Here is a 27,976-nt window from a genome sequence, read left to right on the forward strand (position 1 = left end):
TGTTATTATTTCATTATAACAACCAGTCCTCCACCCCCCCCTCACTTCTCTTTGCGCTCCACCCAGCTTTCCTCCCTCACTCCAACCGGTCCAGGCAGATGTCCGGCCACATTGAGTCTGGTTCTGCCGGGGTCTCCTCCTGTTAAAGGAGGGTTTGTTTTCTCATGTTTGGAATCTGTTGGGTTTCTCTATAACATTGCAAGGTCCCAACCTCATTAGGTAAAGTGTCTTGAGGTAATGTACGTTGTGATTTGGTGCCCAACGCACTGCAAATTCAGAAAACACATGCAAATGAATTACAATTAAGAAAACAACTTCATCAGTTTGACAGCACATGCAAATACAGAAAGGCTGCAAATAGTGAAAAACCATACCGGAAAGGTTCATCACTTTTTGGGGTTTCCATCTGTTTACAGCAGGCTTTTGTATTTGCATGTGTTGTGCCACCGTATGCAAAACAAATACAAATCAAAACTAGGCTGTGTCTTTAAATTAAAGCTCAGTGATGATCTTTACTTTGTGCCCAGAAACCCAGCCACAGTCAGTGAATGTTACAGCACCAACAATTCATCAACGCACTCCCCTACACACCCTTGTCTTTAGATATTTCCGACGGCCCTTGAAGGCAGCGTAGTCTGTACGGAGACAGCGGGCAGCGGCGGCTCCCGGCGGAGCAGCGCTGTGATTGGCCAGAGCGGTGAGGAGGGGGGGAGGTGGGGGGGAGAAAAAAAACCCTCCCATCCTCCGCTCCTCTCCTCTCCCCCTCCTCTCCTCTCCTCTCCTCCCATCCTAGAGGACAGAGCGATGCGGAGACAATAGGACGCAGAGCCCGGAGGAGACTGCGCGATGCCCGGCGTCACATCCGCACACGCACCGCTGCTCGCAGGCTTCTCAGCGGACACCGAGAGCAGGCGACCCCCCCGGCTCACCTGGCCTTAGTATGCGCCCCCACCGCCCCGTGCGATCAGCTGCAGCCCGGGCTCACAGCGCGGACCCCACATGGGAACACACTGAGGGGTGAGTAGTGTCTTATCCTCACCTGCACCTGACTCACCCAGTGATGCAGCACCCAACACAGTAACTGGTGAGTGTGTGTGTGTGTGTGTGTGTGTGTGTGTGTGTGTGTGTGTGTGTGCGTCCTCTTGGCTTGAGTGCATGATGGATGGGGCCCACTCTGTGCAGCAGCAGCAGCACACACTGGAAACAATGCTGTGTTTGTTGTTACCTCCAGGAAACATCAGTGTTTGCATTGATTTGAAAACATTGTTTACAATATTTGGGTGAGGAGCAGTTTGTGTTATCGATCACAGCTCGTCCTCCCTCACTCCAACCATGCAGGCTGTGGTCTGGGGGCAGCCGGGTTTCTGCAGCAGTGTGTGTGTGTGTGTGTGTGTGTGTGTGTCAGTCTGTCAGTGATTTCCCTGAGAGTCAGTGCAGTCTGAGGACACACTGCAGGTGGGATCCAATATGACGTAGCCCTTGAATGCTGAGGGTATGACTGGAGAATAGTAATAACAATAAAGACGAGAGGCTGTGATATTTACTTTACCTGACTGGCTCAGTACACTTTGTGCCTAATCGTATGAATGGCGTGTCGCAACAATCTGTATGCACACACGCTGTCTGCACACACGCTGTCGTACAGCTTTTATTAATTCTTCATGTTTATGAGAACTCAGTGAGTGACCCACCCTGGACCTGACCCCCACTGTCAGAGCCATCCTCTGTTGTCTTATGTATTCTGAGGCACTGTCGGAGTTTCACTCCTTTAATAAACCTTTACCAGTATAAACAACACTGTCGGGCCCAGTGGACCTCACGGGGACCAGAACCGAGTCCTGATGAGGCAGAAGAGAGGTTATGGTTAATGTTCGGGGTCAGATTTGAGTTGTGGTCAGGTCAAGGTTTGGGTTAGTCGTGAATTGGTCCTGGTGAAAGTTAGGTTCAGGTTTAATTGAGGCTGTCCACAATGAATGCAAGTTAATCCTGATAACGATAGCTGCACAAACCTGTGTGTGTGCGTGTTGGGCCAAAGACACAACACAACACACACACACACACACACACACACACACACACACACACACACACACACACACACACACACCGTACCCTCCCTAATTCTAAACCTGACCCTTAAAGCAAGTCTTAACCTTCAAACAGGCCTTTGTCAAAGTCTGGGCCGGCCTAAATGTCCTCATTTTCCCAAATTGTCCTCACACTGTAACATCAATGCTCAAAATGCTGCTCACAAAGATATAAGTACAAGTACGCACAAAATACCCAGCATGATGAGTCACAGATCACAATGTAGGTCACATAGACGGTTCTATGCTCAACAAATCCTCAGCACCGGGCGTCTCGCTGGCAGCGGTGGAGGCTTTGGCTGCAGGCTCGTCCTCGTCACACCGTGATGCAGCTTTGGGGGACATGGGAGACGTCCTGGATGTCGCTCCTGCATAAACACTGTCTTTATTCAGGTGCAGTCTCTGTTTTCACTGTCTGTGCTCACTTTTATATGCAGTGCCAATGTATGCAAAATGATATGATAATCAGACTAATGTTTAAACCCAGAACTGGGCGATAAAACTATTTAAATAATTATCTTAATCTAATTTTCAAAGATAGCAAAAGGTTAAGTATATAACAATATATTGCGTTTGCATTGTGTTGAGGTACAACACATAATAGATGTTTTTGAAGTTTGTCATTCTGTGCTCATAGATGAAAAGCACAAACTTCACTCTGGAACAAAAAATGTCAAACGTCAAAACAAAAATAGTCTTTAAACTTAAAAGAAATAATTTTATCGTGATAATTATCGATATCAACTGATACAAACATTTTAATCTCAATGTAATTTTGGCCACATTGTCCAACCTTATTTAAGTATTTATGTGCTGAGTTCCTCAAAATGTACTGTTAAAGAAGTTTGACATTTTGGGAGAAACCTTTATTGAAGCTAGAGACAGGAGCCGCTTAGCTGATCTTAGATTAGGTTAGCCTAGTTTATCTAACTTTAGCTCATCTCAGCATAGCTTAGTTTAGTTCATCATAGTTTAGCTTACTTCAGCTTATCTTAGCTTAGTTTAGTTTAGTTCATTTACTCTGATAACGGAACTTCCACAGGAGAGGGTTTTCTGCATCATCGAGTTTAAATCGAGGTAAAATAAAAACTACAAAAGCCAAAATATTCATTATTTTGCAGCAGAGAGCCAAGAAGGGGGGAGCAATAGAGAAAAGTTTCATCTTAAAAATTGAGAACTTGTTGTTGCTCATGTTTCTATATTCAGAAATATTTTGAATGTCACGATTGGGTAATGTCGGTGTTGACTCAGGAAGTAAAATCTGGAGGTGTGTCGTTCAGAAGTGTTTACCAGGCAGGGAATGTCCAACAAAAGACACTATCAAGATGCATCATGGGAATTGTGGGATCTCTTGTTTTTCAGCTTATGCCACACTAGAGTGAAAACGTCAGTAGATCTCAGTCTCTCCTGCTTCGATTGTGGTGTTGGTGTTTTAAATCTCTTGTAATGGAAGTGCAACAGTAAACGGCTGAAGTGAACTGTTCTCCCAGGCTGATCTTTATCTGTAACATTTGTCACAACGCCCCCATTTCTAATAAGAACAGGTCAGAGGTGTGAATGATCACAGCGAGCCTGTACTTTACCCTGAGCTGCTGCACCAGGGATTTAAAGGGAGGTGCCGTTGGCTGTTGGTGCAGAGATGCTGGTCACCACATGCTTTATCTTTGTCCACGCGCACACACACACACACACACACACACACACACACACACACACACACACACACACACACACATGCTGGTACTTGGCTACTCAACGGCCCCTGTCATTGTTTACTGTCTCCCTCTCTTCTCGCTCCTATTATTTTCTCTCCCATACACCACTCCCTGTCAAGGCATGGTCACACACACTCTTTGATTATGTGTGTGAGTGTCTGTGTGTGTGTGTGTGTGTGTGTGCAACACTCGGTCACTTGTGATCACAAAAGCTTCTTGTAAACAAAAGACAAATCCTACGTGGGCAAAATTGAACGGCTAAGTGTTTTTGTGCTGAGGTTTCTCACACGGGAAACAGGAAGGCGTGCGTTTTCGTATCGCGTGTCAGAAAAACTGAAAGGTCGTTGAAATGGAAAAGAGGATGAAGATGGCATCTCTCTAATTGTTCGAGGGGCAGCGAGGCTGCGTCAGCTGGAGTGTTCGTGGCTGCGATCTTCGCCTTGGCTCGTTGAATGTGCTCGGCTGATCGGCTCTGCCCGCCGGTTGCATAAGCAGTCTGGGATTTAGTCAGCTGCGGCCCCTGGTCGCTGCTCCTCGGAGTGTGAAACCTGGTGGTACAGAGTGTCAGCGTTGGGGGGGGGGTGTATTTGATCTCAGTTGAGAGGTGTATTTTGTTCACTGCAGTTTAAATCCTTTGGGGTTGTACGCATTCTTGTTTTACATGAAAAACAATGTTGGCTTCATGGGAGATGCTCCTGTCTCCACACACACGACCCCTGGAGCTCAGCCGAACTGACTATGAGTTTCCTTGGTTCCTCTGTTACCATGACTCTTCTCCACTGTTGCTCAGTTAGCCCGACGGCCAGCTTGAGGAAGAGTCTTGTTTATTCCACGCTTCTTAAATCACGGGGCCACATTCTTGGATCTGTGCCTACATACAGTCCTGTGTCTCTGAGTTCCCCCCCGACCACAATGAGAATCAATGTGCTTACATGGATGCTCATCTTCGGCTGTGAAATCACGTCCAACTGAAAAACAAAGACTAGAATGGTGCTCGGTATAGTACAGACCTCTGTCCTCTTAAATCTGATCAAGCTGCATCAAATCTCCCTCGGTCATATACATTTTGGCTCCGGGGTAGAGAGGGAAAATTGATGAGGGAACATTTTTTAGCTTAAAGCAGCAACAGATCAGTCTAAATACTTTCTGATGGCACACTATTATCCTGCATGATTCACTCTGCAGGAAATGATTCTGAAACATTTGCATCTTAATGCGTCACCTGCTTGTGTGAACCCAGCTCCCTTCAGCTCCCTCCCTCAGCTCTTTCTCTCTCTACTGAAGACTGCTTGTTTCGGAACAGGCTGTGTACTCCAAACACTCAAAATAAACATTATGTAGTAGTATTAAATAAAAACGTATCATCTCATTGTGAAAAATAACACAAATTAGATTTTGGTAAATAGAAGCAAGTTGAAAAGGATTAGTTTGAAGCCCTGGTGTGTTTGCTGAAGTCATAATGAGGACTCTTATTTTACTACACTCATGGAAGTAGAACCATTAAGGGTTATTTGGCTTGTCCACATAGGAGAACCCTTTTAGAAGCCTTATTTCTAAGAGTGTGGAGTAACATTTTCATATTGGTACATTTGCAGTGGTGGAGGAATTACTCATCATTTTACTCAAAGGTACAGTCTGTAGAATTTAGTGATATCTAGTGTTGAAGTTGCATGTTGCAGCTGAACACCCCTCACCTCACCCTCTCCTTCCAAACATGAACAAGAACCTGTGGTAGCTTCAGTTGTCATCAAAACTCAAAAGGTGTTTAGTTTGTCCAGTCTGGACTAATGGAGAACCCCCTCGATGTAAATATAAAGTATTTAAATATAAAAGTCTTTTCTGGGGTAAAGAAAACTACAGTTCATACAATTTAGATGAAACAAACTAGTGAAAACATCATGAGGATTATTCTGCATTACATTTCTGCCAATAGTTCCCTTTCACCTAAATCTTACACACTGGACCTTTAAGTAAAAGTGAAATGAATAAATTAAAAGTACTAAATTAAAAGTAAAATTACCACATAAACATTTCCACGTAAAGTTGCTTTTAAATATAAAGTTTTAAAAACAAAAGTACATGCTAAGTGGAACCGATTCCCTAATGCATCAGTACCAGATCATCCTCATCATCACCATCATCATCACCATCATCCTCATCACCATCATCACCATCATCATCCTCATCATCCTCATCACCATCATCACCATCATCACCATCATCACCTTCACCATCCTCATCATCCTCATCATCACCATCATCCTCATCACCATCACCATCATCACCATCATCATCCTCATCATCACCATCATCATCACCATCATCATCATCATCCCCCAGTTACTTCTATTGTTAACAATGAGCCAATGTGACACACACACACACACACACACACACACACACACACACACACACACACACACACACACACACACACACACACACACACACACACACACACACACACACACACACACAGTGGGATAGCAGCAGACTTCCTCTCCTGACCCGATGACTCATTCAGCTGTAATGCTGCTTCTATATAAATACAGATTCAGTTCTCTCAGTGGCAACACAAACACGCACAGACAGGTGCACACACGCAGATGTCACACACGAGCCTGAGAGCTGAATGCTGAACAGTCAATGATGTTAAATCTCTTAAATATTGTGATTTTCATGTCAAAACTAAAGGTTTTTGTACTCAGTCAAATCAGTTCATTAAACCATCACTGTCTGTTGATGCTATCTAACACTTTATCATTATGACAGTAGTGTGAGCACACCGGCTACTGTGATTCACAAGTATTTAGCAGGGGTACTGTAGTGTTCTAGTGTGCATGGTGGATAATCAGACTAAAGGCAGAATTCAATTCCCTCACCGTTACTTCACCAGGATAATTCATTCAGTGTCAGAGGTGTTGCTGCATCCTCCATGTTAGTGGATGAGATGTGAAGCATTTATAAATAAAAAGCCTTGCCATGGACCAAACTAAACAATATCATAATACACTGATATCTGTTTTCATGTTTCTTTTGTTTAGCTTTGAGTAGTTATTTGATACCATAGCAACTAGGTGACTCCGAACAACTCATCAACTGAAGACACGGATTAAACATGGTTCATATTCACGCACATCATCACAACAAGCATAGGTGCCTATTTCTGTACACTGATAATTCTAAATATAGACTGTGACTCCTTATACTGCCACTATGAGCTGGAATCATCGTACATTATGGTCGGAAGGACAAATGATCGTACAAATAGAATAATTATCGTACATTTGGCAACACTGATGGTTGTCACGATTAATCCTGACAGCAGCATCTGTTCATGAGTTCATGAAATAATCCAACATATTTTACTCAAAACTGCTCGACTCCATAAAAACAGCACCTTAAAGCACTGTAGTGATGACGTAGGGACACGATCACGATCTTAAACAAGCCCTTGTTATTTTACCCACACCCCCCTGTTGTCCCAACACAGAGCGACACGCGTGGCGCTGCATGTGTCCTGCGGTGCTACAGTAAGCACTTCTGATCCACACGACCACATGGCCTTCTCTTTCACAGCCCCCTGCCCTCCCTCCTGCGCATGTGTGCGTTTATCACGTGTCCGAGAGCCTTTTATTTAAAGCGGCGAGAGGGCTTCAGTGCATCCTCTCCGCACGGCCATTCATCACCCGGACCGACTCATCCCTCCTCACCTGCTGGGGTCAACTGCTCTTCCTGTCCGCTACTCATACAAAAAAGATTACACCCCCACAGAGCAACACAGAGGCCTGTGGAGGGGATGAAGAGGTACTTTAAAACCGCGTGCCGATGTGTGTGTGTTCTAACTCAGTGATGAAGCAGGTTATGGTGACTTGCAGCTGCTCAGTCTTTATCAATGTTATTTTCTGCACCTCTAACTAGACGCTGGAAAGATTCTGTTTGGAAATATCAGATCAGTGTACTGTGTGTACAGACAGACGAGGCTACGTGCTGGTATGAATATGACGTCCGAGTGTTGCTGGTCTCACTGTGAGCAGTGACAGCGGCTCTAGGTTATGTAATGAGCGTGTGGATGTGTGAATGTGTGGAAACGTTCCAGGATCTATAGAGTGAGGGTCAGGATTTGTCAGGTCCCACAGAAAAAAGAAACAATCCCTAAGAATAATCACACTGCAGCAGGGAATGGATTTGCCAGAAAGAACTATTATTGGTTTTCTCTGTGTGTGTGTGTGTGTGTGTGTGTGTGTGTGTGGGAGAGAGACTCAGCTCTGGCATCCCCCTGGCAAACATCATCTAGAATTACTTAAGCCTCCACTGCAGATAATTAGCATTTTCAGTGACTATCACACTGCAGATCAGAGCAGCAGACTGTGAGCTCCAACCTTGAAATCAACAGAAACACCACATAGCTACGGTGGCCCCGAGGGTCAGAACACAACACAACACAAAGACATTTCACAACACGGCAACAGCATTTCATGAAGTGGGGAAAAAAAGAAAAAATTGTATTCTACACCAATTAAAAAAGTGTCTCCGCTTGTTTCTTCACAGTGACACCAGCCTTTAGCTGCTGCGGCTCTTGTTCTGCCTGAGCGTCCGTTCCCCAGTTTTTCCCTCTGGCTCCATCCCCTGAAACTCTGCCCAGCATGAGCTCCTCTCCGCTGGTGTCCCGAGCTAACATGGACATCCTGGATGAGCTGCAGCTGATCGCAGCCCAGAACCTGGAGAGGCTGGAGGTCAACAAGTACTACGAGGTGATCAGGGAGCTGGGCAAAGGCACCTATGGCAAGGTGGACCTGGTCATCCACAAGATCAGAGGTGAGAGGGCGAGAATGCATAAATGTGCTGTTTTAATAGGAAAAAAAAGAATTTGGCTTTGAGGAACAAAACCATATCTGATCTGTTTTCCCACAAAGGCACGAAAATGGCTCTGAAGTTCCTGAAGAAGAAAACAACCAAGCTGAAGTCGTTTGTGCGGGAGTACAGCATCTCGCTCTACCTGTCTCCCTGCCCCTTCATCATCAACATGTTCGGCATTGCCTTTGAAACCGACGAGTACTTCGTGTTCGCGCAGGAGTACGCTCTGGCAGGAGACCTCTTCGATATCATTCCTCCACAGGTACAAACATCTCATCCATTAGCTGCACTGCGTCATTGCTTTGGTGAAAAGTATCCATCTCGGTCTGTATTCATGCTGCAGCTTTTCTGGTCTTGATAAAGACTCAAAGTGGCGCTGTGTCTCAGAACCAGATGGTTTCTGATATAAAGTCCGGTTTGGATGGGGTCCTCCTGTGTGGAGTTTGCAGGTTCTCCTCATGTCTGCATGGGTTTCTCTGGGTTCCTTCCCACAGTCCAAAGATATGCAGATTGGGGTTAGGTTAATTGGAGACTCTAAATTGACAGTAGTTGTGAATTGTTGTTTATCTCTATATTCTGACCCTATGATGCCTGTGACCTCGTCCAATGTCAGCTGGGATTAGCTCCAGTTCCCCCTGCAACCCTATAGTATGAACGATATAGATAAATGATTGGACTCCACTCAGACCTTCCTCTCTCTCTCAGGTTGGTCTTCCTGAGGCAGTGGCAAAGCGCTGCGTGCACCAAGTAGCCATCGCTCTGGACTACCTGCACTGTAAGAAGCTGGTCCACAGGGACATCAAGCCCGAAAACATCCTCATTTTCGACAGAGAGTGCCGCAAGGTCAAGCTTTCCGACTTTGGCATGACCCGCCGGGCTGGCTCGCCTGTGAAAAGAGTGAGTACCAGTTGCATTTTGGGACTTCTATATTATTTAGCATCTTGTTGCAGCTTTAACCTGTTGACCTTCTCCTCCAGGTGAGCGGTACCATCCCCTACACGGCCCCGGAACTCTGCGATGTGTCCCGCCACGAGGGCTTCTGCGTGGACTACAGCACTGACGTCTGGGCCTTCGGCGTGCTGCTGTTCTGCATGCTGACCGGCAACTTCCCCTGGGAGAAGGCGCTGCCCTCTGACTCCTTCTACCAGGAGTTCATCCGCTGGCAGAGGAGGAGGACGAACACGGTGCCGTCACAGTGGAGGCGCTTCACCGAGCAGGCCCTCCGCATGTTCCGCCGGCTGCTCTCCGTGGAGCAGGACCGCCGCTGCTCTGTCAAGGAGGTGTTCGGCTACTTCAGCCACTCCTGGATGCTGGATACGGAGAACAACAACAACAACGGCAACAGCAACACAGGAGGCGGAGGCGGCGGAGAGAGGGTTGGCGGTGGAGGAGGAGGAGGAGGCGTGCAAGGCGAGGTGAACGGCACCATCTCATCGTCGTCGTCTGGGGAGGAGGATGAGGAGCTGCTGGTGGAGCGGATGAAGCAGCAGACTTTGTCCCCTCTCTCTCCCATGTCTCCTGCGGCGGTGGAGCGGGGGAGCGGCGGCGGGGCCAAGGGCGGGATGATGGAGCAGGTCAACGGCCACCATTTCGTGCCCGTCTCCACCAACAGTTCAGTGTCGTCCACCAACAGTTACGATCGAATGCCGCGGGAGAGCAGTTCCCCGGGCAGCCGCATGCTGGTGGCGACGCCCATAGAGATCTGCGTGTGAGCGCGTCGGAATGTTACCGCCACAGACTCACCACACGTTTATACCTCCCATCCACCCACATAGACGTGCATGCCTGGAAGACAAAACAATCAGACGTACACGTGTCCTGTTTTAAACGCCCTGAGAACGGCACAGCACAGAAAGACTTTGTCAAGTGCGTACATCGCTCATGAGGTAAAAAAAACCCCAACAACTTCGGATTCAATGACGAGTGCGAATACAGTTTTTTTGAAACCCAGAGAAGAAATGAGAAATAGCTTCCATTAGAGATTCTGTCACATCAGAGAAGAAGACCAAAATGTATTTCTTAAAGCAATACTTCCAGCAAAAAATACATGGAATCAAAAATATTGAAGACAGAGAGCGGCAGAGCGCTGGGTGAAATCTTCAAGACGTCAAAGACTTTGTATTTTTGAAGAGTTCAAGGAATCACCCTGTAAGATAAAAAAAAAAAATAACCGAGTGAGCATTTGTTTTAAATGTGTCTCGTGTAATGTGAACGTGTGAGTGTATCACTGTATGAATCTAAAAGAAGTGGATTTATTTTGCTTTGAGGATTTTGTTATTTATTGGAATCTAAAAAGACTACACACTATTTTTTCTATTGTTTACTTTTGTAAAGTAGCTTCCTTTCTTTTCTGTTGGGGCTTCACATCATAATTTGGTGTATCGGCGTAGCTGTGCCACACACACTTCTCTGTACATGTGGTCGGCTGCTGTACATATTGGTGTCAGTACATTATGTTTGAGTTGTGACCAGTGGTTCCCAGATGTAATATTTTCCCTCTGCTGGCCGTAAACCAATATGAGTGTGAGACTGGACTGAGGGAAGGACGCCTCTGTTCTTCATGACAAACATATCGTCTTCACCGGTGAAACATTATTTTCTACTCTCTCTTGAAATTCTGTTTGTACGACTCGTTGTCTTTGAGGATCGTCTGAAAAAAATCCCCCGATCACTTCGCATTTTCGGTTCAATCCGAGGAAAACAGAACACGTGAAAGAGTCACTTTTTATAAACTGCATGACAAGTAGCTCAAACTTAACTTTCGGGAAGATTGAAACCGGCTTTACAAAAAAAATACATATGAAAAAAAAAGTTTAAAAAGAATCGTCAAACATTGTGATGTAGAACTTTTGCCGTAGCACAATTCCTCGCATCATGTTCGGAGAGGGAATATCGCCGTTATGATCTCTTAGGGCTAAAAATTGGAACAATAATTAGTTTCTATTCAGTGTGTTGTATTTGTATTGCTATTAATGTCGTGCTCTCATCTCACCACATTCAGGAACAGATAAAAAAAAGAAAAAAGCAAAGCATGAGGACGTAGAGCGAGAGGCTTGAATTAAAAATTATAGGTACGGAATTAATTGATGCATTTTTAGAAGAGATTCTAAATGACCACCTTTAGTGAGGTAGTGTGGCATGGATGTTTTTTTTTTTAAACAATTTAAAATTAACAGCGAAAAGTAATCCAATCCTTTCTTTGACTCATCATGAATATTACCTGAATAATCTGAAGAAGAAAAAAAAACCCCATCAGGTCATGTATATGAATGGACGTTTCGTGTGTTGTTTTCCAGACATAAATCTGCATGAATTTGTCTGTTGTGAAAACCTGCTCAGTGTCGCTCCCGTCACAAGCTGTAGTTCTCTGTAGATGTCGTGCAGCTGCGTACAACATGTCTCTTTATCCCGTGAGGGTCTGCGGCCTCGGCCCGGATCTGTCCGACCGAGGACCGACTCAGCTCGCTCTCAGCTCTCACGTGAACCTGCTCGGTTTGCATCCCTCGGAGCTGCTCCCGGATCAGCCAGCGAGTATGCAAATGACTACATCTTGTGACAATCTCTGACCTCATCATCAGCTTCAAGCCCTCTGACTCGGAACAATGGACAGAGCTGATACAGACACTGCTGTCACGCTGTTCGCTGCAGCCTCTCCGTCGGCCAGCTGCAAGCAGCGTTTACTGTGTGAGCTCCGGCACATCAGGTTCAGCTGGGGGGGAGGGGGGGCCTCTTCCACGACCACATGCAAGGTTACATGCACATGACCTTACGCAGGCCTGTACGTGACCTCACCACGTCATTCTTTCCCTGCGTTCACCCACAAACCACCATTCTACCTCTCCACAGCGTCTCAGTCATCCATCCTAACAAGTCCAGAGAGAAGCTCTGCACATCTGGCAGTGGCGGAGCCCAGGGTGGCCAGTGGTGACCACAGGGGCAACAAATTAAAAGTCATTTGGGATTTATTCAAAAAGATCAGAACGCAACACAGCCGAATTATAAAAGATCAGAATTGATATTCTGTTCCTCCACTATCTTAGGAGTCATCCATTTCATTACATTTTCGAACAATTTGCGTTTGGACGTCATTGTTTGAATCCCTGTGCATCACCTGACCACCCAGCAGCGTTTCCTAACTCCTCCATTTCAGCAGTCGTGGACACCAGGCATGTTGGTCGCAGAGTTGATGTGTTTTCAAAGAAAAACATGGTTGTGTGGATGTAGCCTTAGGTAGCACCAGGCTAACTTTAACTTAAGATTCATTGGGCCAATGCTAACGTAGACCCGCATTCGTTCACAATTTTTGAATATATGGTGTCAAATCCAAACCTCTTCCACACATTCTCTCTCTCTCTCATGTCTTGCCTCATCAGAGTGACAGTGAACGTCCCTGACAAGCTCTCATGTAAACAGCTATCCTGGAGTTTTGCACGCACCCTGTATCAGCATGGTGGATTTGACTGTGTTCTGAAATCTCCACTTACTTCTATAATTCAATTAGTGTTCCTTTGTGAAGGCCGTAAAGTTGAGCCTAAAATCAGGAGGATACTCAAACTCCAGAAACAAGTTGATTTTCAGAACACAAATGTGCATCATTTGATCTGAATGTATTTTTATTTCTAATGCAACAGTAAAATAATATCTCAAGTTTAAAATATCAGAATGTACGTCAGGATGAAACATAACATGCGTCTTTTAGCTAACACCAATCTAAGGGTCGGTATGAAGGATTTAGTGACAACTAGTGATAACTCACTATCCCCCGGCCTCCCACATGTGTAGCAGACACTATGGTGGTTTTCAGGATTCATAAAACCGAGAGGCCCTCTCTACAGTCTCTGTTTGGTTTGTCCGTTCTGGGCTTCTGTAGAAAGACGGCAACACAACATGGCAAAAACAACGATCTTCGCTGACTATACCCAAATGAAAACAGAACTATGAATATTACATTCCATAGACTCCCTCAAATCCAACACACTGTCAGTCACTGAGGCCTCCTCAACCCATCCATAACATCATGTAATGGAGAGTCAGTGTCTCGCTCTGCAGTGGCATGTTTCAAAGCATCACAATTTCAGTGGAGTTTCAGTGAGTAGATGACCACAGCACTCAAACTCGTACCCAGTTCTGTCGCTGCATTACAAATGTCTTCCTGTACGCTGAGATTTAGTCAATAAAATGAGAATTCTTGTTGGGTTTTATGGTATTGTCACTTTTGTTTTTTGAGTTCTCTATGGATGATGAAACAGGAGTTGATGAACATGATATTTTCTATGCTCCGTGTGAAACCTAATTACATTAGAGTTCTACAGAAATTCAGGATTTTTTGGAAGTTGAAGTTAACAAGGAACAAATAAGCCAGAGTAAAAAATATATACGTGAACCAACTGATTATGAACTAATTTAGTAAGTAATCAATTTCACTGCTGCATTAAAGAAAGACACCGTAACTTGCTTATTTCACTTTGCTTTAAAAGTCTAGTGATGCTGGTCAGCCATGAGCAGAGTTGGTGTGTGAGGTTTGATTATTACAACAGATGGATATATATATAAAGTGTTGAACAGTAAAGTAATACCTGGTAAACTCATAGTTACATATAGAAGTGTTCATTTTAAGACGTTCCTCAGTAGAAGAGACTAAATGGTCGGGTCATTCTAATGACCTAGGTAAATAAGTTTTGTGGTCATATGTAAAGTTGTTTTTGCATTATCCTGCTGACGTAAGAAAAACAAATACAGATGAAAACAAAATCTTCTTGGCGGAGGTAATAACTCCATTATAAAACGTAAAATGGAAGTGCCAGAGGGAAAGTGATATTACAGACAGGGCATTTCAAATAACAGACTTTTAAAGTTGTCACCACGACTGGGGGCAGTGTGACAAATTACCAACACAGTCAAATTACCTTTTAGAGTTGCCATGGCTACGGTATACAAATTAAATGCAATGGACCAACATAGTTTTGTCCATCTAATTATGATATTAACCATAATATTCATTCAGTAGAGCACAAACCTCGGCCAGAACATTCTCCTGTGAAATCAAACCCCACCACAACTCCCACTCTCAGCCACACATCAGTCCTTAACTGCTTTTTAAATCTAAATCTCTGCATTAAAAAACACACCATCTCACAATGTCAAAGAAATATAAGATTCCTGGTTCCACCCTTTCGATAGATTTCACTCCAGAGGTCAGAGGGTTCTTCCTTGTAGGGTTTCTACAAAGTTCAACAAATTAAACTTAACTTTATAAGACAATATTCTTTCATATCTGTCGAACGTGACAGAAATGAAGGAATATTGTTGTCTCCGAATTGTATACACTTCTGTAAAATTGAAGATCAGACATTGAGAATAAACGTCAAACTACAGGCAGAAACTGAAGGTATCCACAGTCAGTCCCAACAGCCAAGATGAGTGAACTGAGATAAATTCTGACCAGAGTGGTTTCTGGTTCTCAGTTCCTCATTGGGCTTGTTTGTAGTTTTATCACAGCGTACTAATATCTGTATCGCTGACAAAGAACAAACACATGGAGACATAACAAGCGATGCATGCCGCACAACATTTCTCTTGAAAGCACTCATTTTAAAGCATAGTATTAATAAAGTAGTATTAATTCAGAATTTAATTAAGACCTATGTAAACATGTTAACATCTTTAAGAATGAGTTTAGTGGATTTAAGACTTTTAAGGCCTAAAATTCAGATCACTGAATTTTAGTTGAAACATTTTAAAAGGCAGAAACCCTGATGATTTGGTTCCATCTAACCCTGAGGCAAATATCTGGCTCTTTATTAGCCGGTAACAATTAGCAAAGTACAGTGAGTTTAATTGTGTAGCTGGTGGAAATGAGGCCAAACCATGGGCTTAAACATTGATCCGTAAAACTTCAGAATCAAGTGATAAAAAGCTTAGAAGACATTCTGACACACAACTGTAAATAAGATGCTACTTAACTCTTCTATTTTCCTTTGAAACATTTCTCAGTCACTAAAGAAATTGCTCTAGAAAAACACAACATTGAGCAAAATATTTATTTTTGACAATTACATGACCTCTGATACTCCAAGAGGTGAACGAGACAGTACAAAAAGTTGCCATAAAATAATAAGAATTTAAAAAAAAAAAAGTGACACGAGTTGGCAGACTAGTCCAAAGTGAAACCCTAAGATCACGGCAGCACTGACAGACACATGGAGGTGTTGGAATGTGATGGGTGGTGTGTGTGTGTGTGCCAGGACAGAGACGCTTGCATCTGAGGAGAGAACCACATCCTGCTACAGGTATCACCAGCCAAAGTGGGGTGGACACAGTCATAATAAAAATTCAAATCAATAGAATATCTGACAATCAGCCCTGAGATTAACACATGGACAAAATATCATTTAAAAAAAACTGTATTTGGTACAAAGTAAACCACTTTTTGGAACAATAAAAAAATGCAGAGAACATTTCAGGCTCTCTCGACAAACGTGATAATTAACAAAACGAATTTGCTGCAACAAAATGAAGATAAATTAATGATAATAGTTAATTGATAATGGCACATGTGAGAGAGGAAGCGTCCCAGGACAGAGGTGTAGGTGTGACTGTGTCCTGCTGCTGCTGGTGGGACACTGCAGCGGTCTCAGACAGCGCTGCGCTGCCCCTAATGGCGGCGATGAAGAGTACAACAGACACTTTACACCAACACTGATCACAGACTTCTCTCTAAAACAAACAGACTGAGCAGCCAGAGCCCCAACTAAAACAATACGCCTGGAACTAACCGCAGTGCATCGTTCACACCCGGCCCACAGAGTCGGTGCGTACCTGTGGGTTCATTAGGAATTTGCCTGACGTGCACTTACAACAACAACAAAGTCTGCAGCAGAGAAATGATTGACAGCTGCCTTCATCAGGATGTTAAAGGAAGGGAACGTACATCCACTGATTTGTCTTTGCACAATATGAGAGAGAGAAGAGGAAAAACTGCAACTCTTGTCAATTCGACTTTTTAAGAAAGGTTCTGCAGGAAACGCACCAACCAGGCGCCCGAGAAATAAAAATCAACATCAGAGCAGAAATCTTGACACTAGCATGGCCACTGCTACTGAAATTAACATCCATGTAAACCAAGAATTCTCCACACCAGTGATACATCAGCAGACATACATCCGATTTAAACCTTGGTGAAGCCGAGTGGTCCTGTGAGGACAGACCAGGCTTTGTTGAGGTTCATTCAACAGTAATGAAAGTGAAACCGAGGGAGGAAAAAATGATGAGGACAAACCCAAGTAAACAGCCGATGAATGGCAGCAAAAGGAGTCCCATCATGTAAATGAGCTATTATTTATCGTCCTCAGACATGGTTCCAAACAAACTGATGTCAAGACAGTGCAGATGAACAGAACATGGGAACATTCAAATGCTCTCAGTCTGACATGAGAAGCCAAAGTGCTTTAGGTCAAAAAATAAAATAATATATATGAGGTGATGAAAATGGACATGAATTGAAAGAAAGATTGTCAAATGATGTTATGTGATTTGATTATTTGAAAGCAGATTTGATTAGAGCATCACATGTTTACAATAATGGATTTGATGAACTTGTTTGTTTGTTTGAAACAGTGTTGCATGAATTAACCAGGTTAATATTCATTGTGATTAATAAAATGCACAGCAGGGAAAATGTGAACACTTTGCAGTTTACATCATCCTGAATAAATTAATCCAATCGGCTTTAAATTATTCAAATCCAATTTAACAGCTCTGCTTAACGTGTGTGTGTGTGTGTGTGTGTGTGTGTGTCAGCCCAAGAAGGAAACACTGCAGCCGGAGCAGAGGACCACACGTGTTCAGTGCCTCTTCCAAAGTGCATCCTGCAGAAACCCCTCACACCGAGAGAATACATTCAAACATACACTGCCCCCCTCCCCTCCGCAACATCAACTGGGGCCATTGTTAATGGCAACGTGTCATCTGAGAGATCTCGGCTTTGCGAAACAAAACGTAATGCCATGTGTGAGTCCAAAAAACTCAGGTCAGGTACCTTTGTTCTGAGAGGGTCCTTAAAATCGACTGTCCAGCCCTTTTTTCTGTCCCATCTCTTCCTAAAACCTGCGTCTCCTTGACTAGATTGAAATTTCAATATTGATCTGCTTCACCAATAACTTAAAGAAAGGAAACACAGTCAAACCTTTTTGACAACTGCTAAAGAAGCCATTAAGAAACCTCAGGAATAAATAAACCAAATATAATCAAATACTTAGAAAATCTTTAAAAAAATTAAATATCTTTGATTATTATTCATTTAATCCATGAAAACAAATCTTCATAAATAACTCCACGAATTCAGCCTGTTTCTTTAAAGGAAGCGAGGATGATTTTTTTCAGTCTCCAGGTGTCGTGACTGGCCCGAGGGAGCTCTCTGTGGCTGAGCTCCTCCAGTCGCTGATGTCAGGTCTAACAGCGGAGCGAGGAGCCGAGGGTGAAGTTAAGGTTTATGGGTGCTAGCTGTCAGTCAGAAGGAAGCCTGGTCCAATGTTGCCATGGTTACCAGCGAAAAAGGCAGCCCCTGCCGGACGCTGCAGGTGAAAGTCTGGAAGAGAAAACACATGACTCAAAGTTATTCATTTGAACACATTTCAAAACAAAAGTCAGTGGCTGTGGATATTTCTCAGGGAGCCCCCCCAGTAGACTGGGCGGAATCATCCGGAGGATTCCCTGCAAACAATTTAATACATTGATGATGTTTCTAACAGACGACAGACACAAAACTGAGAAGAATAAAAGAATATGTTAATGTTGTACACAGAGACACATGATCTCTGCAGTGGAAGTTATACGCTCCGGCCTGCGTCGTGCATGTTGCACCACCTCTCACTTAAACGAGCTGGAGAGTTTTCTGCTGTTGTGCACAAGTCTCAGCGGAGAATCTCCTGCTGCAAAGAAAGTCCAGACACAACTGTGCGGACATTTTCCAGAGATCATTTCTGAAAATGACTGGAATAATAGAATGGAAAAATAAAAACAGACAATAATCAGCCAGGACTGTAAGTGTTCACAGATTCTCTTGTTAATACATCAAAGTGCCATGCTTCTGCTTTAATTTCACTAAGTTACCGGTGTTCCAGTGACTAAACAAAAACACCCGGGACACCATCAGTCTTAAGAGTTTTGCAATGTTTCCCTGCTGTTTCCAAGCTGTTGTTTTTCCTTTGACAGTGAGCTACGTTAGCAACAGGCTTTGAGAAACGTTTTCTATCGTTTGCTGGGTGTGTCAGAGGTGTTGCCCAATCAGCAGTGACAAGCCCTGTCCCATTGAAAATGCAGTGCACACAAAGGATTCTGTGTTTGCATCGGTTGAATATGTTGGAACTAGTTATTCCAAAAGGCAGAGATTGGAACATCAAGCGTATTTCAAAATATTTCAAGCAGATTTAAACTCATGTCAACTACTTCAAAAGTTTCTTCAAAGAGACAGGCCTCCTCAAACTCCTCAGCTTGTGCATCACAATACACAACACATCTCTAATTGCATTTTGATAAACATTAAGCTCCTTGGTTTTGTCCAGCAGAACAGCGCTCTGTTACTTTCTTTCTTCTCTGCAGATTCTCTGTCAGCTTGTTGGTAGAACTCCATTTTTACCACTCTTCGTGGAATGCTGCAAAGTCACATTCACATCAGGCAGTTTACCAGCAACTCAACTAGTAGCTAAGTGACCACTGTGAAAAAAGGGCTGTGGCTCCTACACACTTTAAATTAAAACTGACACTTCAATGTTTTCCATCATCAAAACAAAAAGGAGCAACTGTCAAAACAACAGCAAGTAATGCCTTCTTTGTTTCCATGTATGATATTTTCAGGGTTTCAAGGTTTTCAGGACCAGGAAATAATGCAAACTTTTTATCAAGACTGTAATTGAGCATTTTTACTTAATACATGTCTCATTGAGTATTTCATTTCACCGATAAAATACCCACGGAGACAAAACATTGTCATATGTGGTAATTTTGCTGGAATGAAGCTAGAGTTGATTATCCTGGACAAGCTTGTGAGAGCAGGCTACACTTTGGCTAGAAGCAGGCTTTTCCATGACTCGCTCGCTAACCTCTCACTATCGTCTCTGCTTCAGTGGTATATGTCTCGGTGGCTGAAGACTCTCATGTGCAGTTCAGTGACAGACAGGTACATCAGCCATGTTATTTACAGATGTGTAAGGGCCAGAGACAGACTTCTTTCTTTTACCCCCACACAACTTTGTCTATTTAAGGCTATCAGGTAAAGAGGATATAAATAAGGAAATAAGATTTAAGAGGTTTCAAAGGCAACTTCGGGATGGAGCAGCCCTTCCAGAATGTTGGGGAACTTTGCAGATAAGGTGAAAATAAAAAAATAAAATAAAAACATGGATGGATCTCAATTCGGAGATTGAGAAGTAATTTGACACAACTTGCTCCTGAGCCACAGATCTCATTAGAGCAGAGGAAGTATTTTACCTCATGAGTTTCACACCAACGTTGTCACCTGCCGTTGCATCTGTTCCCTGCAGGACCTTTGAACGTCTTGTCCTGAAGAATGGAATCAAAAGCTTAGTCAATGAGAGAGTTGCACAATTTCACGTCAACATCCTTCAGACAGGGAGCTTGTGATAATGATAGAAACACTCAAAAGTGTCTCTGGAACAACTTGTCCAGCTTTAAGTGAAGTTATTTCTGCTCACCTTGTGCTTTTTACACTTCATGGAGAAGTTTTCTTCAATGAGTACACATTCTGCTGGAACAAGAACAGAAGAGGAGGCTGAAGATGCCGCATTGATTCACCCGAAGGGTTCAACTACCCACACGTGCAAGTCCAGCCCCAGCAGAGCAGCTATTTCCTCACCAATGCGCCCACATGAACTCTGACACACTCACACACTCCACCAGCTGTGGGTGAATTCCACTTTGTATTTCAACAGATACGGTTAATTTCAGACATCAGAATTTATTCAGGAAAAAGTAAAGGTCCTCTAGCAGACCAAAATAACATCTCATTTACATCAATGCAAAACGATCTACATTTAAAGGACCAGTTCACCAAAAGCAAATATGTTCTTTTGTACCTCTAGTCATGCTGAGTCAGTTTGGTTTTATTTGAACAGGGTTTGAGATTATCTGTTCACCTGCATTGTACTCTGGTGGAAGCAGAGATCTCCCATACATATGCATAAATGTCTGCACATCTGTTTTCACAGAGGGTTAACCAACCAAACAAAAATAAAAGCCACGTACGCCGTCCATAGAAAGAAGGATTGGACAAGACAGTACTTTGTTCTTGCGTGCTGTGATAAGGTGAGGGGCACAGAGCACGACGTACCTGACTCCAGAGCACATCTGTAGTGGTACTTGTTGGGACAACCTTTGAAGAAGCAGCCCAGTGTCGCACCTGGATAACGACACGCTGAGCATGTCTGCAAACACAGAGCACAAACAAGGTACAATGAGTAAGTCATGTGCCGACGCCTGTGGTTTCTGATTTAAGACACGTCTTTATTTAAGACATGTCGGGTATGAGAGATATGAAGGATCATCCCAGAAATGCTTCCCCTCAATTAAATATAAGGTGAAGTGGCCTTGTAGAGGGTAAACCTTGAAACGTCACATTATCTTCCAAACTAGACACACTTCTCACACGTTTCACTGAGAGAGAACTGGAACATACAGAGACATCACCCAGTAGAAAGCATACCTCCGGCCAGGCCCAACAGTCCCCTTATAAAACCACATTTAAATTCACTAGATCCTGATTATTCAGATCTGCACCAAATTGGAAACATTCATAAATAATAATCAATAATCAAGATCCATGAATTATTCTGAGAAATGAAGTACCAGCATTGAATGAACATTAACCTAATGAAGACCTGGACATACTTAAGACATAGTAAATTATATTTTAACATTGAAACAAAAATGTTTAGGCCTACAATTCATATTATTGAATTTTAGACTTGTCTTAGAGTCTGTAAAAACCCTGCAAACTCAATATCATTGAAAATCCAATAGCATTATTATGATTATCATTATTATCTCATTACAATTCTGCTGGCACGACTAATGAAAAGATGTTTTCACATAGAATCCCTGACTCATGGTTCATTCTTCAAGCTGTTTTCACACATGGCCAAAAGGTAAAATGTGGAGAACTGGCTTCAGTTTATCCACAGTTTGCCTTTAACACATGCACAACACAGCGGGAGGTTTTCTACACAGACACGTTCACAACAGCATCAAATCCTCTGCATTATTCAGGCGAGAGCTGGAGCAGTTGGGTGCAGCAGGAAGTGACGCATTCGCTGCCGAGATCTCATGATTATGTTTACAGCAGCCGACACCTGTGATCGGCTCTCATCACCACAAACTCTCTGGACATCTTCTACAGTGTCTTCTGTGTGTCACCGCTATTTCACCTGGAGATATTTGTTTTATTCTATCGTTTTTGCATCTGTCATGTGTTTGAAGCAAAATGTCTACAGGTCTATTCACAGTCTGACTTTGGGAACATGGTAGTACAGTGACAGGAACATGATACATCCCACCATGTCTGTGCAGTGGGTATGGTGAAGAAACACTGCTCACTAATCATTCGGTGCCATAGATGGAGTCTGTGGTATCAACAGGAAAACTCTTAGATACTGAAACTGAGCTTGAATCACATCTCTGGCAGCAGACTGAAGCTGCTTTCAGATATGCACTCGAGTCCAGAGATTTCCCTGGATTTGTCTGGAGGGGGTGAAAGTGAGAACACAATGTCTGAGTCAGTTGCCCCTGATATTTCCTGGGACTTTGCCTGACAGCCCCCTGGTAAAATGTCTGAGACAGTCCATATGAGAATACAGCAGAATAATGTCACGGTGAGTGAGTGGGTGTGTCAAATGTTTTTAAACACACAAGGAAAACTGGAAGAATAGAAAACTCTCTGGATGAAAACAAGGTGCTACACACGGAGAAGAAGGTAATTAAGATGTCAACGTGAATCAAGAGCTTTTGACAAAAGGGCAGATGCCCGTCAATGTGCTGTGATCTCTGCAGTTTATACGTCATGTCCTGCCTCCTGAACGCTCTACCCAAAGGCCACCCCTCACCTAAATGTCCCAGACATCTTCCTGTTGGGAAGGCATCTGACCTGGATAATAATCTACTGCACTCGGATAAAGCCCAGAAAATATCTTGACCCAATTTTCCAGACATTTGAGACATTCATAGAGTTCATGTCTAAAACGGCTTAAGAAACTTTATGAACTTTGTTAGTATATGTATATATATAGTCACCAGCATGGGACTTTATATACCAACAAAGTTCATCTGCAACTATTTCATATAATTAAATATAATTTTTCAACTTTGGACAATACTTTTTCGAACATTTACATTTACTTTTCTTTGAGTCCTCCACGACTGTAAAATCAATTTGTAACTGCAGGGCTGTAAACGGTTGCCTCATAAGAAACCACCACCATATATTTCATAAGCAAAGAATGGATATTTACTTATAGATAAGTCTGCCACCACACTGAAAATAAACTTTGAAATATTCAGTTTGAGGATCCAGAAACATTTGCAACACAATATTTTAAGATAAAGAAAAACATTAAAAATGCATTGTGAAAACGAGAATTAACATGACAGGCCTAAAGTGCCCTTTACCATCTCTTGTGCCGTCTTGACAGCCTCCTCCAGCCCGTAGACTTTGCCCTTCACGAGGAACACGCCTGCGGACCAGATGCCGCAGTCTTCATGGAGCCAGTACTCACAGGGCTCCAGGGGCAGCACAGGGGGGCTGTACCAGTCCTCCACATCTGCAGCGCTGGCGTCTGAGCGGGCCCGCTTAGCTGCGGGGCTGCCCGTGCCGTTACTGCTCCACCGGAGGCTCTCCAGGAGGCCCTTCTGTTTGAGCTGGCCTCCCGGCCTGAAGGACCACTGTGTGGGCGGAACGGCACGCTTCCTCCTCCTGCCTCTGACACTGCAGGATGAGGAGTCTGAATCGCTGTCACCGTCCTCCTCCTCCTTGAGCTGCGTTATGCTGGCTGGTGTTTTAGTGCTTGGCTGGTACCCCTCTGGGTAGTAAGGGCCGTGGAGGTCCCCCAAGTCCATGGCATTGGCCGACTGCCCACACAGGCAGCAGACAAGAGAGCGCCGGTGCTGGCTGTGTGTGGACACCCGGCCCAGCTGGAGACAAGACGTACTGGGTACAGCTGCAGAGATGAATTCACTGGGGTGGGCCTGCTGCTGCTGGCCCTTCTTGCATTGTGTCCTCGCCTCCTCTGGGTAGTTGATTACAGTACACAGTAAAGGCGATGGCTGCCGACGCTCCATGCGGATGAATGGAGAGAAACTCTCTGACCTCAGTTCTCTTTTCTCTTCCTTGTAGTTGACGTACTTCAGCTTGATCTCCGGCTCCTTGGGGGAGAACATGGACAAAGATAGGCTGCTTTTAAGTTTCCTTTGCCTCCTCTTGGCAACACGAGGGAACTTCGTCTTGGCAGTGGGAGATGTTTTGCTACCTACAGCCTTGCCTTTGGCTTTCCCTGGACTTTTCTTTGGAGAATTTGACGGCGGTGGGGAAGATTTTGCCACATACATTTCCACTGAGGGTTTGGGGTGAGACAGAGGCTCTGGCTCCTTCTTAGAGTTCTTGTGAGCAGAAGACTGAGGACTGGACTGTGATGAACGTGTCCTCTTTGACTGCGTGGGGCTAGTCTGTGGTGAACGTACGGGGAGTGAAACATCCTTTGGCTCTTCCCTTGTTCTCTTGTGCACAGCAAGCTGAGGACTTTTTGGAGGTGTGCTGTTATGTGACTTTTTAGAAATGCTGAGTTTAGAGTCAGAGGTAGAGTCAGTGTTCATGTTATTAGTTTGAACCCTTTTCACTGGAGTTCCTGCTTTTTGTTTTATTGTTTTCACTGAGAAGGAGGACCTCGCTCTGCTTTTCCTTTTTCCTACTGGCAGGGTGTTTTTACTCTTAGGATCTGTTAAGTTAGAATCATTAGCTGTTGGTGGGGAAGCACGGGCTTTCTTATTGGTGCGTATGCATCCTGATACTTTATACCTGCTTGAATTTATGTTCATAACTATAGCCTCCAGTCGCGTCCCTCTGCTGGAACGCCACGGCAGTTTTTTTTCTTTTAAAGTTCTCTGTTGTGCCTTTGCATTCCCATTCATGTGGGGACTAACGGTCTTGGGCTTGTCCTCTAAAACATCGGACACACACACATCATCTGTCAAGTCAATAAAAGACTCTATCACTGACTTCTGTCCACGGACCGGCTGCTTATTTTCATCGATTGAATCCAACCTTGTGATGCCAGAGCCTTCCTGAATGGACCCTTCTGTTCTAGAGACATCCCATGCAACCTCTTCTGCTGCCTCTAGACAGGCGTTGTCGCCGCTAGGCGAGTTGGAGGCCTGAGGAAGGATGAACACATCCTCAACATCGTCCAGTGAGGTAGCGGAGGGGGAGACGGGGTCCTCCAGAGGACTGATGTACTCCCTGCTCAGGGAACACAGGTCTCTAGCAGCCACACTGTCCAGGACGACCACCGGGTCCTGTTTTTGAGACATGAGTAAGAGCACCTCAGACTTGCCCTTCACCGGATCCTCTACTGTCACAGGGGTGAGAGTCTCTGGTGAGGATTCTGCACATGCTACTGAACTCGACTGACTATCATCTCGACCATTCATCAAACGCATACTGGGTTCCACTTCCTCGTCCACGTACCCATCACTGGAAACCAGTCCACCGTTAACCTCTCGAGACTCCGGTATAAGACATACTCCCCCATCCTTCTCTGGTCCCGCCTGAGATAACGACTGCAAAGGTTCTGGCTGAAGGGTGAGGGCCACTGGTCCCTCAGCCTGTTCTAAGTAATGCTGGTCCAGTGAAAATCCTGTCTCCCCGAGCCCTTTCTCTGAGTCACATGACGGGTGGAGGGAGAAGTTGCTAATGGGTGGCAAAACGCACAGAGGCGAGTGTCGAGACAGCGAGTCTTGAGCTGAGAATACGTGAGACCGGCTCACGTAGGAGAGGGTGACTGTAGTGCGAGAGAAGGCATTGTCTGGTTGAACGTGTTCCCCTGATTGGTGCGCGACGTGCGAGGGGCCGGTCTCTGCGGAGGGGAATCCTGGGTTGCTGCTCGCAGAATTCGCATACCAGCCCGGGCTCTTGACGATCCGCAGGGCATCGAGGGACGTGGAGTTGAGGACACATTCCTCGCCTTTCCTAGACAGGTCGATCCCAGCGGGGATGCTGGAGGTGGAGAGGTCCTGAGGCTGTAGATCATCTACGCTCCCAGGTGGCTGCTCCATAACAACTGAAATGGACGGAGAGAGGGGAAGAAACTTGTGATTGTGACATCTACTAATGGAAAAAAAACAAGAACAGTACATTTCTGATTTCTGGTTTATTTTTTAGTTGTCATTAACTATATAGATAAGATTGAATGACGTCTTCTTTCTTAAGGTCACAGTAAAGTGAGCTACACGTTTCATTCACTGGTCATTTGTTGTTTGATTTTGTTTTGAAGACTCAAGCCTTCACATCTCAAGTCAGAACGTGGACTTTAGCTTGAAACCTGGCGTGTGCTTGTATTTCACTAACATTTGAGGGATTGACTGACAGGTCACGTCATAACTTGTTCCTACTTTATGTTATTATTAATGGACGTTGTTGGTTTAAAGTTGTTGTGTTCAGGGGACAGAGTGTTTCCGGACACTGAGTCACTCTTTGCCCCCAACATTGACAGGTCACACTTGCTAGCGACAGTTAGCTTATCTTAGCCGCAGCTAATATTAGCTTGCTAGGCCCGGCTTAGCTCCGGTGACGTTCCCTTATGGCGAACTCCATCAACTACCACGCAACTTTAATGTATTTCTCCGTTACGATAGAAAGCTGCACACAATTGTACGCGGCTTTCAAACCCCCACTGTTCAGTAATATCCACTCTTTAATTCGGCAAGGTTTTTATTCACTAGAAGCGCACCGCTTCGATAAAACGGCAACTTTTACAGCTTAGTAATCCGCACTGATCGTGACTGCTCCCTACGACTCTGAGTAACTTTGTTGCAGCGGAACCAATTTGAAAATGTTAGCTCTCATTTCAGAACACGTTTGTTTATATATTACATGAGCTCCGATTTGCAGAGTGCATCTTGACGGTGCTAAAAAAAAGTAAAATAGTTAGAAACTTAATGCAAAAACTCGACGGTGAGAGAGGTTTTATTAAAGTGCAGAGTACTTGTCATGGGGTTTGGCGACACGTTCTGTGCATTGAACAGAGCGGAGCGGACCGGGGAAGGCCTGGCGGATGAGACAAAGAGGAGGTAATGCGCCGCTCATCCAAACTTACCGGGACCGGAGAGACCGCAGCGTTATTAAACGTCCCGTTAACAATCCGTCCCCCCCGGCATCTCCTCCAGCAGCCCACCTACTCTAACTACCGGCGACCACACGGGGAGAAAGCCCCACATTGACTGCGGACCCTCACACTTTCTGAGACACACTTCTCTGAGAGCAGCTGCGTCAACTCCACTGTACCAGGTCCAGCTTCCGGATCGACCTTTCACAATAAAACTACTAGTGGCCCGTCTCAGTTGGTCTTCGAACATGAGGATCAAAAGTACAATGACACATGATATAACAATGGAAGTTGTTGAACGCAAACCTTTTGCTGTTTAGGCCCAGTCCTGAATCAGTTGTCTGTAATCCAGCTGTTGCATAGAGGCTTTCAAGCAGTGGTGGATCCAGCATTTTTATATATCACGGGCCATAACGGGGGCCACTTTTTACAAAAGCTGCTTTCAGACATGCACTGAACTCCACAGACACTAGGTATCTTCTCAAGATGATGTGCACATGTGAACGCAAATGTCAGAGTGAGAGGCTCTGTAGTTTCTGCAGAGTTTATCTGCCTGGCCTCCGAGTATTCAGCCCGTAGAAATCCAGGAGAAGTCGATGTGAGAACACAAAGGTTCTTCTACGGCTCCTTTCCACACAACAGGAGGAAGACCCCTCCTCAGCTTACAATAGAAAGAATGGAAAAGACTGACTCTTCTCAACATAGAGAACGTTTCTACAGAAGAAATCCACAACTTAGAAAATATGCACCAAGGAGAAAACCTTTAAAATAGAGAAAGAGTCAACAAGCTGAAGATTATAATTGAACACAGAAGAAACACTGCACCCAACCTGCCGACATGGGACTTTGACTTTAAAGATTTTTGGAGTTTGTACTGAGTTTGAGTATTTTTTAAGAGAATTCAAGTTTCTGGTAGTGAACAGGTGTCAATGAT

General features: G+C 44.3%; 2 protein-coding genes across 5 annotated transcripts; one reads left to right on the plus strand and one right to left on the minus strand.

Annotated features, from left to right (window-relative positions):
- Positions 1 to 814: 814 nt before the first annotated feature.
- On the plus strand, positions 815 to 11,480 carry bsk146 (brain specific kinase 146). Its single transcript, XM_069517385.1, has 5 exons — positions 815 to 1,017; positions 8,354 to 8,620; positions 8,719 to 8,921; positions 9,365 to 9,556; positions 9,637 to 11,480. The coding sequence occupies exons 2-5, from the start codon at positions 8,449 to 8,451 to the stop codon at positions 10,369 to 10,371; spliced, it is 1,302 nt and encodes a 433-aa protein (XP_069373486.1). The 5' UTR covers positions 815 to 1,017; positions 8,354 to 8,448; the 3' UTR covers positions 10,372 to 11,480.
- A 4,205-nt stretch (positions 11,481 to 15,685) lies between these two features.
- Positions 15,686 to 27,228, minus strand: LOC109646388 (transcription factor 20). Of its 4 annotated transcripts, none has more exons than XR_011239691.1 (7): positions 27,034 to 27,228; positions 23,336 to 25,998; positions 21,006 to 21,099; positions 20,371 to 20,420; positions 20,147 to 20,218; positions 16,934 to 18,245; positions 15,686 to 16,832 (listed from the first exon to the last, which is right to left on the minus strand). XR_011239691.1 is itself a non-coding variant. In XM_069517384.1 (6 exons), the coding sequence occupies exons 2-5, from the start codon at positions 25,991 to 25,993 to the stop codon at positions 20,171 to 20,173; spliced, it is 2,850 nt and encodes a 949-aa protein (XP_069373485.1). In that variant the 5' UTR covers positions 25,994 to 25,998; positions 27,034 to 27,228; the 3' UTR covers positions 15,686 to 18,245; positions 20,147 to 20,170. The 4 variants fall into 4 exon arrangements, 2 of the variants coding, with proteins under 2 accessions (XP_069373485.1, XP_069373484.1); XR_011239690.1 differs by having other exon boundaries at positions 20,371 to 20,423; XM_069517384.1 differs by having other exon boundaries at positions 15,686 to 18,245.
- Positions 27,229 to 27,976: the final 748 nt, after the last annotated feature.

Source organism: Paralichthys olivaceus, chromosome 21, assembly GCF_024713975.1.
Source record: "Paralichthys olivaceus isolate ysfri-2021 chromosome 21, ASM2471397v2, whole genome shotgun sequence".
NCBI lineage: Eukaryota > Metazoa > Chordata > Actinopteri > Pleuronectiformes > Paralichthyidae > Paralichthys > Paralichthys olivaceus.